At 35.3% G+C, this 20,220-nt stretch overlaps 1 protein-coding gene and 1 long non-coding RNA gene across 2 annotated transcripts in view; both read right to left on the bottom strand.

The window, feature by feature from the left end:
* agps (alkylglycerone phosphate synthase) overlaps nucleotides 1-10,347 on the bottom strand; it is a 55,837-nt gene extending 45,490 nt beyond the window's left edge. The window contains exons 1-2 of the mRNA XM_051119154.1: nucleotides 10,119-10,347; nucleotides 1,603-1,692 (exon numbers count right to left, since the gene is read on the bottom strand). Coding sequence (XP_050975111.1) covers nucleotides 1,603-1,692; nucleotides 10,119-10,285 — 257 coding nt within the window. The 5' untranslated portion in view covers nucleotides 10,286-10,347. The remainder of the gene's footprint in view (nucleotides 1-1,602; nucleotides 1,693-10,118) is intronic.
* Nucleotides 10,348-12,708: 2,361 nt separating this feature from the next.
* LOC127170867 (uncharacterized) lies at nucleotides 12,709-14,510 on the bottom strand. The gene is made up of 2 exons (XR_007828416.1): nucleotides 14,332-14,510; nucleotides 12,709-12,975 (listed from the first exon to the last, which is right to left on the bottom strand). It is a non-coding gene; the product is annotated as an uncharacterized LOC127170867 (long non-coding RNA).
* Nucleotides 14,511-20,220: the final 5,710 nt, after the last annotated feature.

Genomic DNA, 20,220 nt, shown 5'->3' with positions numbered 1-20,220 from the left:
TGAAACTGAGATGTATACATCATCTGAAAGCTGAATAAATTAGCTTTGTTAGGATAGGACAATATTTGGTCAAGATACAACTATTTGAAAATCTGGAATCTGAGGGTGCAAAAAAAATCTAGATATAGAGAAAATCCCCTTTAAAGTTGTCCAAATGAAGTTCTTAGCAATGCATATTACTAATTAAAAATTAAGTTTTGATATATTTACGGTAGGAAATTTACAAAATATCTTTGTCTTTGAGGAACATGATCTTTACCTAATATCCTAATGGTTTTGGCATAGAGAAAGAAAAAAAAAAAAAAAAAAAAAAAAACATCAATTGATCATTTGAGCTGTACAATGTATTTTTGGCTATTGCTACAAATAAACCCATGCTACTTCAAGGGGAAGACCACTTCCAGAACAAATATTCACATATAATGTACAAAACGATCAGTTATTTTCATAAAAAAAAAAATTTTTTTAAATTCTTATCTTGTCTTGCTCTCCCTGATCTCTGTGTATTCTGGCTCAAGACAGTTGGGTTTGTCAAAAAACTCCAATAGTATTTTTTCCCTCAACTTCAAAAATCATTTCAAAATCATCCTACATCACTGCAGAAGTACCGACACAGTCCTTGCAAAAGTGAACATGCAAAGAAGATCAAACACCCTTAACAAAAAAGGTAAAACAGCGATAAAGGACGATTTTGAAGTTGAGGAAGAACATGAGATGGGAGTTTTTCGACATACCCTAACTGTCATGAACCGGAACAGAAACAGAGTTCAGGCAGAGTAAGACAAGACGAGTGTTTTAGAGTAAAAAGTATATAAATTGAATTATTTTTATGAAAACAACCAATCGTTTAGTCGGCTGGGATCGTTTACAACCGTATTTGAGATCGTTTGAAGCCGCATTTAAAATGCATTTTGGAAGTTCAAATTCGGAGCACCATATCAATCCATTATATGGAGAAAAATCCTGAAATGTTTTCTTCAAAAAACATAATTTCTTTACAACTGAAGTAAGAAAGACATGAACATCGTGGATGACAAGGGGTGAGTACATTATCTGTAAATTTTTGTTCTGGAAGTGGGCTTCTCCTTTAAAAGTGGTTTTGTGGTCCCGGGTCACAAATATTTATTTAAACCATTTACAGGCCCTATAAAGAGGTCCACATTTTCCAACACTTTTCAGCCATGTATTCTGACAAATTTGTATTATCTTTCCATCCTTGTCCAGCAAGATGTAAAATATTTTAAAGGAATGCTGTCGTTCATACAAATGAAAGTCAGTGGGGTCCGAAACAACGACTTTCACTGGATGGACCAAAAAAAACAAAACAAAAACAAACACTGTTTGAGACAAAATACGTTATTTTTTATATTATTCTACAGAAGAAAGCAAGTCATACAAATGTGAGGGTAAGTTAAAAAAAAAAAAAACATTTACAAAAGTTCATTTTTGGGTGAACTATCACTAAGACTGTAGTGCTGTCAACTCAGCTTAACACATTCATATCAATTCCACAGAATTTCCCTTGAATCAGTGCAGTAATATGAGTCTAATTAGTAGTCTATTCTGGTCTAATTGGTGTTTGTTTAGGTGCCTCATACTCACCGTTTCCCTGTGAACTCTGCTTGACCCTTTTTATTAAACAGAAACCTTGAGTCACTGTAACCCCAGCCATTCCACTTCATGATCTCCTGCCTGAAAGAAACAGAAAGAGAGTCTGATTTTACATGGTGTTTTATAATAACCAAGCACAAAGTATATTCAATGATATACAATCTTCATCTTTATGCCTACAAATACAATATTAATTTTTTTATTTTTTTGGCCATTTTCATAACTTGCAGAGATAAAGCGCTCCAGTCCTTATATTAACAGGTCAAATGTGATAATAGAAGCTCACGGCTGAATGAAAGTGCTAGTATGGAAGTCCTGTAGATTACACTATTCATTCCTGCCGAGACTAAACAGACAAACCTTCAGATAAGAAATGTTTTGAAACAGTCAACAGCAGTTACAGAAAATGTGCTGCTATCTTGATCTATCTGAGTCACCGCATGAAACACAAAAACCTGCTGATAAAAGTTTTTTGAGTTTCATGTATTATGTTTAGGGGCATAGTTAAGGGTGGACCCTTCATGCTTCATGCAAAAAAAAAAGTAAATTTTCATATGAATCACACCACACAAATTCATACAAAAATGTCATATATTTCTTCATGCAACTTATCTTTGGACCCAAACGGTCAAAAGGTTAAAAAAACAAAGAAAATGTGATCTTTCTTGATGTATTACATTTTTTAACAGCTTTGTTCATCTAGCACACCTACCACATGGTAGCAAAAAATAAAGTTGTTCTATTTAAAAAACATATTAAAATATAAAAATTATAATAACAACAAAACAATAATAATAGCCTAATAACAATAATAAGCTGTTATTTTAGTGCAAAATTGATTAAATTTTGCTATGAGAAAATTTTTTTGGTTTGCCAAAAACAAAAAAGAAAATAATATTAATAATAATAAATTAATAGAATAAAATAAAATAATAAAATAAAATAAAATAATAAATGATCATTTTCTGTATCCATTAATTTTGTTTTATTGAATTATATTTTGCAAATGGAAAGTTTTCTTATGCTTGACAAGTTTTTTTCTTTTCTTTTTTTTTTTTTTTAGAAATGAATAGATTTATTCAGCAAAGATGCATTCAATTTATCAAAAGTGACCGTAAAGTTATTTTAAACTGTAATAATATTTCACAGTATTACTGTTTTTACAGTAATTCTCATCAAATAAATGCAGCATTGGTGAGCATGAGAATCTTTTCAAAAATATGAATAATCTGTCACATAAAATAAACAGGAAAAAATGCTGTGCTAAACTGTTTACAGTACACTACGTACAGACAAGTCATAGTTTATATCTAATAAGTACTGATGAAGTAATAACCTTAAAAATGAACAGTTTGAAATGTTCCTCCACGTCACATTCTCCTTAAGTTACGAAAGCCCTTATTTATAGTTGTGAGGATATTATCACTAAGGCTTTTCTTAACTCAAGCTGTTTCTTGCAGCTGGTTTCTGGTCTTTAGATATGGCTCAGACCCTAAAGTCCAATCATTTAGAAATGTAACAATACATTTCTCCAATTGTTTCTTAAACCCTTACATGAGTACTAGTAAGTGTGATGACTGCCTTAGCAAACGAGCTAAAGTTCATTACTCCAGGCGTTAGTGCAGCTGTGATCTCTGGAGCGCAGCGCCTGCTGTGGGACTCCAGCTCAAAACACACACTGTCAGTTTGCAGTAACATGTGAGCGGGTGATCAGAGACCGGAATGCAGGTCTGCTGCTGATCTTCTGAGAAACAGACAGAGTCTAATCCAAAAACACTCATCAAACGCACGGGACATACAGCTGTCCGTAAAGACGTCTCAACAGCAAAGAGCGGACGAAAAAATGTGATCGCTCCAGACCTGACGAGACGATGGAAAGAGAGACAAAAAGAGACGTTATCTGACTCAGTCGATCCACCAGAGTGAGATGGTGGATGTTCCACCAGAGTCTAATAGTAGACACTAACAAACCCTAAATACTCCCTCAGTGACCCACAAAAACTGACATTCAGCATGTGGATTTTTTTACTCCTGCTCACTGTTACACGTGACATGTAGAAGGGACCGGTCGCATTCAGTAAATCACACAGGAAAATACTTTTTTAGGAAAAGACTTTAAGCATTGTAAAGTAAAAGACAAGACCAACTGTTTCATGCACTGAAATCAAACATCTGAGATGTAGCATTTTAATATAAGGGTGCATTTCTTTGAATATGGCTAACTTGGTTTGATATCTCTACTGATCTTCACTTTAATAGTTAGCATGTTAGCAAGCAGGACTGACAAGTTGGTTAGTCTGTTTAGTTTGTTAAAGGAAGAGTCCACTTCCAGAATAAAAAATTCCAAAATGCAGCTTCAAATGATCCCAAATGCAGTTGCAAACAAGTCCAGCTGGGGAAGAAGGGTCTTATCTAGCAAAATGATTTGCATTAAAATAATACAATTTATATACATTTTAATCTCAAACACCTGTCTTTTCTTGCTCTGCCTGAACTCTGTGTATTCTGGCTCAAGACAGTTAGGGTATGTCGAAAAACTCCAATCGTATTTTCTCCCTCAACTTCAAAAATCATTTCAAGATCATCCTACGTCGCTGCAGCAGTCTTTGCAAAGTGAACATACAAAGATCAAACACCCTTAACAAAAAAGGTAAAACAGCGATACAGGGCGATTTTGAAGTTGAGGGAGAACATGAAATGGGAGTTTTTCAACATACACTAACTTTCATGAACCGGAACAAAAACAGAGTTCAGGCAGAGTAAGACAAGACGAGCGTTTGACATTAAAAAGTATATAAATTGTATTATTTTTATGAATATAACCGATTGTTTCGCTAGATAAGACCCTTCTACCAGAGCTGGGATTTTTACAACCACATATGGGATCATTTAAAGTCACATTTAAACTGCATTTTGAAAGTTCAAACTCAGGGCACCATATCAGTCCATTTTATGGAGAAAATGCTGAAATGTTTTCTTCAAAAAACAATTTCTTTACGACTGAAGAAAGAAAGACATGAACATCTTGGATGACAAGGGGGTGAGTACATTATCTGTCATTTTTTGTTCTGGAAATGGACTTCTTTAAAAGGGTGCTTCATCCAAAAATGAAAATTCTGTCATTTGCTTACACTCATTTTCTTCCAAACCAGAACAAAGAGTTTCTTTCTTCTGCTGAACACCAAGAAGCTATTCTGATCTGACTGATATTCTGAAGAATGTTAGTAACTAAACAGTTGACGTATTTATTGTCATTTTAGTCATAACGGTAGACGGTAACATAGTCATGTTTTTCCATACAATGGAAGTCAGTGGCTATCAGCAACTGTTTGGTTACCAACATTTTTCAAAATATTTTTCAACAGAACACAACATACAGGTTTAGAACAATGTAACAATGAGTAAATTATGACAATTTATTTATTTATTTTATTTTGGGTGAACTATCCGCCTAACTTGCACTAATGTGCACAATAATCCCTTTATTTGCATTCAAGACATTTCAAACAACTTAAGCAGTCATGCTATCCATTTTTTATTTTATAATAAAAGTTACAAAGTAAAGGTGTGGTCACAATTATGACTGCTTTGCAATTTTTGAGGCATAATCAAGAGATTTCAAAAGGAATCCACACATTTAGGAGTAGTTTTGGGCCAAGTTACGTAATCTGATTATTTTTTTCAATGTAACTAGTAAAGAAATGCATTACTTTTAAAATTGACAAGGAAATATCTGAGTCACCTTTTCAAACAAGTAACACAAGTTACTTTAGTTTTTATTTTAAGTTATTTTAAGCTTATTTTTTATTTTAATATACTCTAAAATGTAATTTGTTCCTGTGATGCAAAGCTGAGTTTTCATCAGCTGTTACTCCAGTCTTCAGTGTCACATGATCCTTCAGAAATCATTCTAATATGATGATTTATGATCTGATTTAATATCAGTGCTGGAAACAGTTGTATTGCTTAATATTTTTTGGAACTTGTGATAATTTTTTTCAGGATTCTCTGATGAATAAAAAGTTAAAAAGAACAGCATTTATGTAAAATAGAAATCTTTATGCATTTAATATACACTACTGTTCAAAAGATTGGGGTCAGTAAATTTTTGTTCTTCCTTTTTTATTTGAAAGAAATGTATATTTTTATTCATCCAATGACGTGTTAAATTAATAAAAAGTGATATCATAGATTTACATAAATGCTTTTAATAAATGCTGTTCTTTTTAACTTGTTATTCATCAAAGAATTCTGAAAAAAAGAATCACAGGTTCCAAAAAAAAAAATATTTGGCAGCACAACTGTTTCCAACATTGAGAAATCATCATATTAGAATGATTTCTGAAGGCTGGAGTAACAGCTGATGAAAATGTACCTTTGCTTCACAGGAATAAATTCTATTTTAGAATATTATTATTATTATTATTATTATTATGTATTTTTTTTTACCAAATAAATGCAGTCTTGATGAGCATAAGAGACTTCTTTAAAAAACATTACAAGTGTGACTGATCCCAAACATTTGAGCAGTAGTGCGTGTATATATCTAGTTTCTATATTAATATATAATACTTTTTTTATTTTTTTATTAAAAATAAATAAGTAAGCCCAGCTCAGGTGACAAACAGTAATGCCAAAGTAACACAATGCATTCATTTTCATATAAAAGTAAAAAATGCAATTAGTTACTTTTTATGGAGCAATATTGTAATGCATTATTATTTAAAAGTAACTTTCTCCAACACTGTTCAAAAGTCTCATGTAAGGCTAGAGACTAGCAGAAACATTGCTTGGTTTAAAAGTGACTTTCTCGTCACTACATTTACAGTGGAAAATGTTTGTGCAAAATATTGCTAATGTGGTTGCACCTTACTTTCACAAGATTCATTGAAAATGTTTAAGCACCCACACCACTAGGTGTCAAGTGTAAGTCCTAGACAATTGCCATATAGGCCAGATGACAAACCATAGCTGTGACCCTGGATCACAAAACCAGTCTGAGGTAGCATGGGTATATTTGTAGCAATAGCTAACAATACACTGTATGGGCCAAAAATCATTAGGATATTAAGTAAAGATCATATTCCATGATGATATTTTGTGAATTTCCTACTGTAAATGTATCAAAACGTAATTTTTCATTAGTAATATCCATTGCTAAGAACTTAATTTGGACCTTTTTTTTTTTTTTTTTTTTTGCACCCTCAGATTCCAGATTTTCAAATAGTTGAATCTCGACCAAATATTGTCCTATCCTAACTATACATTCATGGAAAGCTTTTAGATGATGTATAAATTTGATAAATATGTCTGGTTTTATCTTCGTCATTTTTGGAAGATCGGCTTGCGCCCCACAAATACTGGTCATCTTCATGCCCTAAAAATTGTACATTATCATTTGAAAACACATTCATACAAATACTTACAGTATGTTTTCTCATGAGATCAGCAAACTTATCCAGCTATACAAAAATAAGCCAGTTTCCAAAAGAAAAAATGATCTTTCTTGATGAGTACTACATTTTTGAGCAGTTTTGTTCATCTGGCAGACTGGCAAACACTTCCAAGAGGAAATGTTCTAAACCCCTTCAGTATAATGCCTGGCAAGATAAGATAATGATGAAAAGCAAATGTTCCCAACTACTATTGGCAGTTCAACAACCTTAACATCCACCATTTCTCTTTGACAACAAACATTTAACACAAACAGAGATTCCAGCTGTATCTTATCAATGAATCACACCATAAAAGTGATGCCTATTGTTCTAAAATGTTTCCACACACCTGCAAATATCACCCAAATGTTCATCAGGTGGAGTAAAGTTAGGGCCTGTCCAATCACCCACACTTGTGGTGTTGGCCACTTGAAAGTGACAGGAAGTACGCACCTTCCTGTGTCAGGAAGTATGCACGCAAGATTGTCACAGATCAGAAAAATGCTAAAGCTATCCCATCGTTCATCATATCCAGGACTCATGTGTCCCCAAATTGTGATCTTATGAAAAATGTAGATGTTGTTTGTGAAATGTTGCACATTTCGTTGGTACAGAGACGATGTGTATTTTGTGAAACACGTACACCCTTAAAAATAAAAGTTCCTAAAGGGAGTTTCTGCTTTCATACAAGAACCATTTTTGGCTCCTCAAAGAACCTTTCACTGAACAGTTGCTAAAAGAAACATTTTTAAGAACATTTTAAATGCTATTAAGAACCTTCACTGCATTTGAAAGGTTCCATGGATGATCAAGGTTCTTTTTGGAACCACCTGATCTATTTTTTAAGAGTGTAACTGCTTTATTCACTTCATTAGTAACACCACAGTTACCAAACTGTCTCGTCTGTTACAAAACGACTGAATGGACAATTCAAAGTTGATGTTTAAGTCCAAAGTACTGTAAATAAAGCTCAATAAAAACTTTCACAACACTATGTTGTAAGTGCGTCCCATCAGGTAATCAAAAGTTCTACACACACTTTGGGCTTGTCCAAATACATGAACACTTGTGGTCCTTTTACATGACCACTTGTCTACCTACATGACGTACTTACTGTATTTGGCCTAAGTGTTCAAGTGGGCATGAAGACCACAAGTGTGTGTAGAAATGTTTCTTACCCAGTGGGACACACTTATAGTGTTGTTACAAAAACATCAGCTTTATTTAGATTTTCAATACTTTGCATTTTAAAATAAACTTCTAAATGTCTGTTCAGTCGTCTCTATAACAGATGACACAATTTCAGAATAGTGGTGCTGCTAATTAATTGATAAGAAAAAACAGCTGCAAATGTTGTACAAAATACTCATCTTTGCATCAATAAAATGCGCAACACTTTACCTTTTACTGCTAAATTACATTTAATATCTAATTATTATTAAGATTTAACTCATGATTTATTTTCATGAGATGATGCATGATACATTTAGCCTTGAACACGCTATACAGTATGGATTTAGTGTGCATTAAGGGAACTGTGCTTTGCCGTTTTTAAAACCTGTATCTGTTGCGTGCACATGTGGTCAAGTGTGGGGGTTTTTGTACAGGCCTCTGTGGTCTTCATACACACCGGAACACTTAGACCAAAAACGGGAAATATGTCAAGCAAGTGGTCAAGTGCAAAGATCGCAAGTGTGGGTACTGGAACAGGCTCTACAGAGACGATTCATTCAGAGAAAACAGGATTGGATTAATTATACATGATATCTAAATGCTAAAATCTTTCTGCTGGGTCTCAGTAGGTTAAAGGTTGTTTAATATCCAGCACTAGATGGCAGCACAGTGCTGTCATCCCACATGAAGGAAGTACATTTTTCACTCTTAGCAAATACTAAGTCAGGCCACCACAGCCCTCGTCCAATCAGAGCACAGCTTTGCTGTACTAACTTTTGACATACAAAATACAACCTGTGGGGGGATCACCTCATATTAGCTAACTGTCGTAACAACAAACTGCATGACCAAGAATCTACCCACTAAATTATAAGAGTAAAGTGATACCAGCTGTCACAGAAATAACAAAGATAAGCAAGAAGATGTGACACTAACATGGAGATTAAGTGTGTACTAAACATCCCAGTTAAGAGCCTCAGGCTAGTACTGTTGAATCTACAGTCAGACAGGAATGTCCAACGCCCTTTTTGTTTACAGAAGCATCACCAATTTCAGTGAAAGCACATGTCGAAACAGAATCTAAGACTTTCAGAATCAACGCAGGAACCTCCAGAATGATTAATTATTAGCAGATGATTCAAGAGTTGGAAATCAGTTTGAAAGGTCACCTAACTCCGGAGACTTTCAAGGGCCCCTGGTTGAAAAACTCAGTAGAAAGCGAGACGATCACTTTTATTAAAATCTAAAGCTCACCTAACTATAAGACTCCTGTCTTCATCTACTTCTACGCCCATGTTGCTCTAAATTACTTGGAAACCAGTTACTATAAACAGCATGCATTTTAAACAATCAGAGCGGATGTCAAGCCCCATATGTCTCGCTCCATATGACTTGCATGACGTGTTTCATATCTTCTGACAGCCTTGTGTCAGGAACAGACCCAAATTTGAGTTACTAGCTAAAATATTGCCCTGGTTCTTCAATCTCGTTAACTTGAGGCTGAGTAGATGACGACAGATGTTATTTTTGGGTGACCTATAGCTTTAAGGGCTGCTGTGAGTTTATAATGTGCACTGGAGGAACCAGCAGCCCTCTTCATTCCTGGTCTGGGCGCTGTGAGTTTAACCCGAATAAACTGGTGCAATAAGCACAACGCACAAACAAGATCTGAATGTGTCCATCAGTGTGCAGATACCGCGCGTCACCGCACCCACCTCCGGGATGAATGGACACTTTGTTTAGATCCAGCGCTCGAGCGCATAGTGATACAATGCAGCGCCCGCCACTGCTTTATTCCTTCACGCAACTGCTGTTTAGACGCAATGTTTATTTTCGTGTATGTACGAGAAGCGTGAAGAGCTAGATCTCATAGCACACAGCAGGTTTAGGCGCACATACCTCCTCTTCGGGACCGGTGTCACGCTGCTCGGGTTGGATCGGGGCGTCTCGGCTTTGCACTCCTGCGCAGCGACGCTCGTGTTTTCATCTTCTGGCCGTTTCTGCAAATGTCCGGCTATGATCCTGAGTCTTTGCTGTGCGGTGCTGCTGCTGCTGTTTGACGCCATGCTGCTTCCGTGTTTGCTGTCAGAGGTCAGCGGGCGGCTGATGGAGGGATGTGAGGTGGAGATTACACCCGCGTCCCGTCATGCACCGCACTCCGCCTCCCTCCCCGCCCGCTCTGCTCCAGCGCGCTACTTACTGATTGGAATACAGAAGATTTTCGCTAAAATCATCCCTAAATCATGCAATTTATTTTTAATTTGGTAAATACCACTTTTTCAGTAGCTGTCACTCTTAAATAATATATATTTTGCCATTATGATAGCATACGTCTTTTAAATGAATAATATTGCTAGAATAATTCTAAAATTCTGCAATAATAATAATAGATACATCATAAATAATTCTGTCAAACGATTAATCGTGATTAATCACATTCGAAATAAAAGTTTTCTTTACATAATATATGCATGTGTGCTGTGTATATTTATGTATATAAAAAACACACACACAAGCATGTACATATTAAGAAAAACATGTTGTGTTTATATATAAAAACAAAAAATATATACATGTAAACACATTTAAACTAAATATTTTCAAAATATATACTGTATATGTGTGTATTCCTATATACATAATAAATGTGCACAGTATACACACATATTTTATGCAAACAAAAAAATATATTCCGGATGCGATTAATCGTTTGAGAGCACTAATCCAAATACATCTTTTTGTACTTTCTATAATTTTCATAGCGTTTGTTTTCATGTTTTGAATAAATCTAAAATAATAATTCTACAATAATAATAGAATAATGAAATCAAAAATATTAAATATTAAATATTAAATAACACACACACACACACACACACACACACATATATATATATATATATATACACTGATTACGTTAATAATAATAATACATGTTAACAGTTTTTATAGATTTTGATGACGTTTCATTATTTAATCATTTATTGATTCTCCCTAATTCTACTTTTTCTCATTTACATTTGTTTTCTAAAAAGCCTACTGCTGTTTATATATTGAATATATTTAATTATTTATTTGTAATATATATTTATATATAATATTAATTATATGAATATAAACATATACATGTAAATATTTATATACTGTATCAAAATATATACTGTATGTGTGGGTATTTCTATGTACATAATAAATGTACACAGTATACACATGCAAAAAAATGGGAAGCAATTAATCATTTGACTACTCCAAATACATCCTTTTTTTTTTTTACTTAATTACGTATTTTTTTGCATAGTTTGTTTTCATGTTTTGAGTAACTATATATATATACTGATTACATTGTATGTTCATAATAACAGTTTTTATAGATTTTGATGACATATTCACATTCACACAGCGGTATTTATTAATAATTAATAATACATAAAATAATTTCTTGTTTCTAAAATAATAATAATTCTAAAATTCAATAATAATAGAATAATAAAATCATTTTGAATTAATAAATCATATTTTTGTAAGCATAAATTAATAATTTATTGATTCTCCCTTTTTGTCACTGACAAAAAAAGCCTACTCAGTATAAACTCTGTATTTACTTAAGTAATTTATGCTTGTCAACCCAACACATTTTCATTATTATTTCAAAAGTAAGCTAAAAAGTAATCAAAAAACAGGCAGAATACATTCTAAACAGTGATTAATGAGCCATTTGACAGCAGTCTGTCAAAGTGTTTGTAAATGATTGTTCTGAGCTTATGTTAAGCACCCTCATGGTTAAGTCTGTGCCGTTTCAATCTTTATGTGCTTGGCTAATCAGTCACAGATGTACTTTAAATGCACTTCAACAAAACTTCTCACTTTTATTTCCCACATGCATACTTTGCATGTTGCATAGACTAGTATTTCAGAAAGCAGTGTTTCAAACACCATGGAACGCTGTATTTTAAGCCTGAAAATCTGTTCTGTCAAGGCCAATAAAATGTTTTCTCTGTCCTCCTAGAAAAAAAAGTATGGATGACGCATATCAGGCCTGATAACCCACTTACAGTGCCATTACCTGAGTCATGTGACCGTGAGAGTAACTCAGACATGTGCTCGTCTGCCTCCTGTGGGTCTGATGATGTCATCACAAACATCTACACTCTCCATTTAAAGTGCTTTCCCTTCTAAATATGCGACGCATCCCTTTTACAACAATGGAAAATGCCACATTTTTGTGTTTACTGAGGTTACGGAATGGAATGCCTAATTGGAAAGTGGTGTGTTACTGTGCAACGGTTATTTTTAGGCATTTAGCAATTGTGGTATAGCCTCGGCTATGCTAATTGAGCGCTTGGAGAACCCATTTTGAAAAAAAGATCATATAAATAACACATAAATACATCAGTGTATCTGTGTTCCACAAACTCAAAGGATGTTTGCTTCAGTTTCTGAAGTTTGTTAGCAGTTAGAGGTTAAGGAATGATCACGTAGATGCAGGAGATGATGATAATGATGTGATTTATTGGTGCATGTTGTTGAGGGACACAGGATGTGGAGTTTAATGCTGTTTTCAAGAGGCTGTTACAGCTTCATCCAGATGGAATGATTGTTTCCTCCAGGCTTGAGCTTTAAACTCCCAAAACAAAGTTCTGTAATGCACTGACTGCAAACAATTAGAGTCGGAGTGTATCACAGAACTTTACTTGGAAAGCCACAGCGCTGCTTGCTAATTTTCCCTCTTCTCCGTGAAACTCTTCAGCACGACTCTCTGAAAGATACAGATATGTTACAATTCTCCCCTCAGAAATCTGTATTTATACACTGTGAAAAATATGTATGATCAATAAGACTGGGTAACACGTTTTTCCATTACTTGAAATTATCCAAATAATTTAAAGGAACAGTTCACCCAAAAAAATGAAAATTCTGTCATCATTTACTCACACACATATCAATCCAAACCTGCATGAGTTTCTTTCTTCCGCTGAACACAACAGAAGATATTTTGAAAAATGTTAGTAACCAAACAGCTGATGGTAGCCATTGACTTCCATAGTATTTTTTCCATACTATGGACGTCAATGGGTACCGTCAACTGTTTGGTTACCAACATTCTTAAAAATATCTTCAATATTCAATTTGATATTTAGGTCAGTTTAATATATATATATATATATATATATATATATATATATAATATAAAGACATTTAATAAGTTAACTTGTTCAGGCAATTTGATTATACCTAAAAATTTAAGAACCTAATGAAATTCAGTTTTTAAATAGGTGGGATTGTTTTAGGGAGCATAATAATAATAAATAGCAAGATGGAAGATGATTGACAGGCGAGACTGATCAAAATATTTCGAAGCTGGAAGTCAAAAGGAGGCAGGCCAGAACTCCTGCAGCTCCATAATGGCTATTAGACGAATTTAAATGATGGATAAGATGCATAGAATCGGAAACTCGGACTCATTCTCATTCACACATGCATATAATCACCTCACCAGCCTCCATGATGAACACATATGGCGGCCTATAATACATATGCAGAAACAGATGCCTACTTGCACAAGTTTCCATTCAATTTAAGTGCGTGCGACAAAAAAGTCAAATGAAAAAAGCTACAATGACACATGCAAAAAAAAAAAAGGTAAGATTCATATATTGACTTTACTATTACACTGTCTGTTTGCATAGTTGTAATTGGGGCAGGCGATACGTAGAGCAGCTGACGTGTCGAAAAGGGTCCAAATTTGGAGCAGTGCATTACTGTATCAAGATCATCACAGCAGTTTGTCATCCTGGAATAGATCTCAACTTAACGCACTTATCGCATTTCACAAAGAACTAAAAGAGAAGTCACAATCTAAAGAAAGGGGAAACTGGGAATGCCATATGTCATGCATTTGCACGTAACTTCACGCAGACAATTCAGTAACCATCTTAGTTTTACTTTTCATAGTTAAACTTCCATTCCTGTCAAAGTTACTTCAAGGCTTCAGTGAGTGAATATATCAATGAGTGACTGACTGACAGTGTTTTCTAAGCCTACGCGCACAGTCTGTGAGTGCAATGCACACTTCCAGAGGAAAAGAAGAGGAAAAAAATGAAAAAGAACATACCTGCTGCAACTCTTGAGAGAGTCGACATTGGGAGAAGAAGTGCTCTGTCTGAACGCGGTGGTCGTTTCTGTCAAAAGCCCCTGAGGATTTTACTCGGTGGTTGAGCAGATGACGCTGGTGCAAACTGTTGATGAAGCGCTTTCACGCCGCGTCCGTGTCCGTGTAGCAGCTGGAAGAATGTCGACGTGGAGCTGCCAATCGTGCGCGCGCAATCACGCACGCGCTTAGAGCGGAGAAAACTACAGTTTGCTGGTTTCGGGCACTGGGGTACAGTGGTTACTAGTCGGCTAGTTAGTTCTGGAGATAAGTGAGGTTAAGGTGAGACAGACAGACAGATAGACAGATAGATAGATAGGTAGATAGGTAGGTAGATAGGTAGGTAGGTAGATAGATAGATAGATAGATAGATAGATAGATAGATAGATAGATAGATAGATAGATATTAGCCCACAGACATAATGTTTCTTTTATGGACACTTTAATGTCTGAAGAGTTGATTTTTATTTAAAATAATTTCAGCTATTGTGTATTTTTTTTCTAAAACAGCGCCTTCATCATGTATGTAAGTTTCTGTTATTTTGTTTTACCATTCTCATAGATCTAGTGCTGTCAAACGATCAACCGCATCCAAAATAAAAGTTTTAGTTTACATAGGCTAATATATTTGTGTGTGCTGTGTTTATTTACTATGTATATATACAGTGCACAGCATAAATGAGTACACCCCCTCTAAAACTTAACAAACTCAGCAATTATTCTTTACTTAGAAGACATGTTAGGGTTCTTTGGAGATATAATGTTCCAACAAGCCAAAGAAGAATGTCACAATTATTCAGGAGCATAAGATTTTCTTATCGAAGTGATTAAATGCTGTGTTGCAAAAATGAGTACACCCTCCTGAAAGTTGCTAAATAAAACAGCAAATCACTAAAATTATTGTAGGTTTAAGGCAATTTTTGATCAAAACTTTTAAAAGACAAGTAATGTCCTGACAATTAAAAGTGTTATATAGCCTAATGAATCATACTCAGACTTAATGATGGCAACAATGAAACTGCTTGAGAGAGAACTGTCAGGAGATTTATTTCTTAGCATAAAAGAGGACAGTGGTACAACAGGAATACCAAATTATTGTTTTAATACAGCAGAAGTAACACTGACATTCAAAAACAATGGACTTGTGACAAGGCTCCTGAAATAATCAGGTCTTGACTTTAGATTTTCATTTAATGATGAGTGAATTTTTGCTAGAAAAAAAGCAGGAGAAATACGAAGCAAGTGTCTCAGAGACAGCAAAAGCTATGAAAAGAGTGGCACTTTATTTCACAGAGTACAACGCAGCCTGCAGAAGTGACATGGATGGTTGTTGTCACCACTAGAATTACATACTGGAGCCAAAGCACAATAAACTCATTGAACCTCTTCCAAGGCCCATATTTAAGAAAATATTGACTTCTGGGAATCCATACTCTGGTCTCAAGAGACCAAGTTAATCATTTTGGATCCAAATGCATCCAAAATGTTATGTTGTTGCTAGAGGAGGAGTACAGTGAAAGGTGCCTTGTTCCCACAGTGATGTTTAGTGGTAGTAAAGCTGTTATACAGGGATGTGTGAGTGCCAAATGTGTGACTTGTGCTTTATCAATGCTGTCATGAATTCACACACTACTGTGTGATGTAATGCAAAAACCTGAAACAGAAAATGCTACCCTCTCCACATTCCCTGCATTGCTGGGCATTTTTTCAGCATGACAGTGAAGATATTCATTCTCCCAAGGTGGAAATCCTTAAGTGCACATGTATTTCACTCAGTCGTAACACTCTTAAGCACCTGTGAGGGATTCTGTAGAGACGAGCTGAGCAAAACTCCCTATTAAAGACCAGGGCATTTAAGGAGGTCGTCCTCCAGGAGTTAAACAAGACAGATGTGAAAATTTGTCATGAACTTGTACTCTCAGTGCCAAGAAGGTTCAGAGCAGTACTTAAAGTTCTGGAGGACATACTAAGTACTAAAATATTTTACATTTGCCGAATTAAATCTGGGGTGTACTCATTTCTGCAATCCTTCATTTAAACTAAATTGGCTAATTTACTTATTTTACAGAAAATATTGGCACATTTATTTTAGTTTTTTGCCATCTTTCCATGAATTATATAAGTGATCATTAAGAAAATACATCTTCTATATTTATTCAGAGGGGGTGTACTCATTTATGCTGTACACTGTAAATACACACACAACACATGTTGTTTATAAATCAAAATTTTTAAAAATAATGTTGATTATATTAAATACATACTGCAAATATATACTGTATGTGCGTGTATTTATAATAAATATACACAGTATACACAAATATGTAAACACAAACTTTTATTTTGGATTCGATTAATCGCGATTAATCATTTGACAGCACTACTTGTTAAAACTAGGGCTGCCCCCAAATGGACCCTTTTCACAAGCCTGTGATGACGTGTTTCAGTGGTCATCATCATCATAAATCCTTTAATTTTTTTTTATATTTTGAATTTAAAAAATATGTACATTTATAACATTATACTTTGTATTAGATCACCTTTTTATCAAGTTACAAAAAAAAAAACTAGTTATCGCTATGCGAGGGTGTTTCTAATGCCGCATCTATGGGAGAGAGGGTAAATTTGACATTGTTCTCTCTTCTGACTGCCCATGTCAGTCTCTCTCAATTTTTTTCTTTTGATTGAAAGTCGTGAAAACACTATTGCGTTGTTTTTCTTGTGCTGTCTGAGCAAATAGGAATGCAAAAAATATATTTGTGGTACTCTCCCATTCACTGCTTTCGGATTTTACCCAACTATGACGACTTCCGCTACGAGAAACCCGTAAATGTGAGAAATGTCCATAGTCGATTAACTGTTAGTCGACGAAAAGAGGCTTAGTCTACCAAAATTGTATTAGTCGCAGAAAAAAATCAAGAGGAAGTGGCTGGTTCATGTGGTAATATAGTAGGCTACATCGGCCAGGACATCCAAATGCGTACCCATCATTCATCGACCTCAAATATGGCTTGTCATCTTAAAGATTTATGTAGTAGCAACTTTACATGGCAGCCAAATGTAATGTTAACCTAGAAAAAAATAGCGCTACTGAAGAGCCTGTGAAGAGTGTGGAAGCAGAACAGTAGCATGCTCACTTCATGATGGAGGCGCCGGTGGGGTCACTTGCTCTAAAAATAGTCTGTCATTTTTCGTCATACAGAATCTGAAAAGACTAAATTTATTTGTGTGCACTCATAATAACAACAAAACGTTGCGCGTTTGTAAAATAAAGAAAACAGTAATGCACTTTCTGCCGTCTGGGTCTCTGTGAACTTGAGCGCAAAACTGTGTATACTTGCCTTACTGACATGAAAAATATATCTGTAGGGAGTGAAATGTCTACTTTCAAATAAACCAATTTAAATAGAAAACAAAAGCCGCTTTTCCACTATCGGGCCGAACCGTTCTCTTTGCTTAACCGTTCCATTCCGTGCCGATCCGGGCCAGTCAGCACGGATATGGTTTCATTTTCCACTGTGGTGCTGATAAACCGGAACTCTTTGGAATGTAAACACAAATGCGTCAGTCCTTAGTAACGCAATTGTAATATAAACAGCGATGTGGACGATAAGCAGATAATTCTGTTTTGGGGACTAACGTTACTTAGTTAAATAACAGAAAAAAGGACACAACTCTTGGCGCAAAAAATAAAATAAACAGAAGACAGGTATAACCTTACCAACAAATGCTGAGGGGATATGCATGCTAACGGAGACGGACACAGAAGGTAAAACCTTTCTAAAAACTACCACATTTATTGACAGTATTAATGCATGAACTATGAACGCAGTGTAGCAGCTGTTTACTTTGCTGTTTGATCAAACAGCAAGCACACACGTTCTATCAGCACGGTTAGGCACGGTTGTCTAACCGTGCCGAGAATTTCGGGCCGAGAACGGTTTGTAATCGTGCTGTGCTGTACCAGGCTCAGGTGGTACCCCGCCAGTACTGGTAGGTTTAGGGTTAGGTGTGGGGGAGGGGTTAGGATTAGGGGTGGGGTTAGGATTAGGCAGTCAGGTAGCGATTTGAACGAGAGGCGGTAATAATTTGGCGGGGGTCGAAAATGGGCACAACACCGGAACCGTACCTGATCGTTCTAAGAACCGTTCGGCCCGATGGTGGAAAAGCGGCTAAATATTCTCAGATTATGTAATCCGTATGAAACACGCATACAGGCGCATCACTACTGTGGAGATGACGAGTCCGTATCGCCGACTTCGTCTCTTAAGGTGAAAACAAAGAAAACACTAGTTAATCAAGAAATTATTAAAACGTTAATGCAGCATCCGTACTGTTTTCCCCTAAGACATTTATCATTTTTATATCTGCCAGTGCATTGTGGCAAGCTTTTTTTGCGTGCACTTGAGCGTTTATTAGGCTATGTAAGCAATTAATGGTTAATTATATGTTTATTAATTCAAATGAGCTATGGAACATACAGGAAACAAAGAAAAATCATGGTAAATATAAGTTGAGGAAAGAATATTTTTAGTTTGTGTCCGTCATTTCCAATCAAGTGACGGTTTTGTCAAATTAATAAAATAAATAAAATAAAAATGAATAAATAAATAAACTGTAAACATTACTTATGTATTTAGGATACATAAATGCTAGGTAAGTGCCCTTAAGGATACTTCATGTTTAATATATAATTTCATCACAATTTGCACAACGCATACATTGTTTCATACATACACAAAACATACATTGTTACACAATTTGTTTCATGACTGTCAAAAATATGATTTCTAATTTGATGTCCACTGTCAGACATTGTTAGTTTGCAAATCACATAAACTAGTGAAAGTGTGCTTAACGAGAGTTTCTAAAAGTCCTTAGGGCTGAAACACCTTTTGCAATAGTCAGCAACACAGAATACACTTTGTACTCAGTTGACAGTATGACTTAGCTAAGTGTCACGGTGTGGGTTGATCTTTTAACAAAAGTAATTATAGTTTTTGTCAGATGACCATTTCAAACATTTAAACATTTCATGCATCATTTCACACAGATCATTCACATAGGCCTACATGGTAATCCATTTGTTTAACCCAAGCAACAGTCTAGTTCAGAAGTCTAGTTCAAAGTTTTGTAATTATAAACTCTTAAATTGGTTAGAATGGTTAAATTGTGGTTTAAAAGGTTGAAGATTAATAACACTGTGAGGGGAAAATGCACATATGTGACCCAGGACCACAAAACCAGTCATAAGGGTCAATTTCTTGAGATTAACATAATAATAAATTACATGATGAATAAGCTTTCCAGCTTTATGGTTTGTTAGAATTGGACAATATTTGGCCGAGATACAACTATTTGTATCTCGAATCTGAGGGTTGAGAAAACTGCCTTTAAAGTTGTCCAAATGAAGTTCTTAGCAATGCATATTACTAATCAGACATTAGGTTGTGATGTATTTACTGTAGGAAATTTACAAAACATCTTCATGGAACATGATCTTAATATCCTGATTGCCATAAAAGAAAAATCGATCATTTTGACCCATACAATGCATTTTTGGTTCTTGCTACAAATGTACTCGTGCAACCTAAGACTGGTTTTGTGGTCCAGGGTCACATATGCATTTGGAAAAGCGTAAGCCTGAACAGCAGGGGTCGCTATCTGACAGACAGACATGCAGGTCACGCGACTTAGTACAGTAGGTGTGTTCTTAGATTGACTGTTTGATACTACAGGTCAACCAAGGGCTAAGAAAAATCACCTCACACTAGGCCTATCCTATGGAGACCGAGCAGGTGCAGTGATCTGCTCCACCTAGATCAGCACCTAATAGCAGTCAATGAACCTTTG

Source organism: Labeo rohita, chromosome 9 (assembly GCF_022985175.1).
Source record: "Labeo rohita strain BAU-BD-2019 chromosome 9, IGBB_LRoh.1.0, whole genome shotgun sequence".
Taxonomy (NCBI): Eukaryota; Metazoa; Chordata; class Actinopteri; order Cypriniformes; family Cyprinidae; genus Labeo; species Labeo rohita.
The sequence above is the reverse complement of the archived record's forward strand: the minus strand, read 5'-3'. Positions and strand labels throughout refer to the sequence as shown.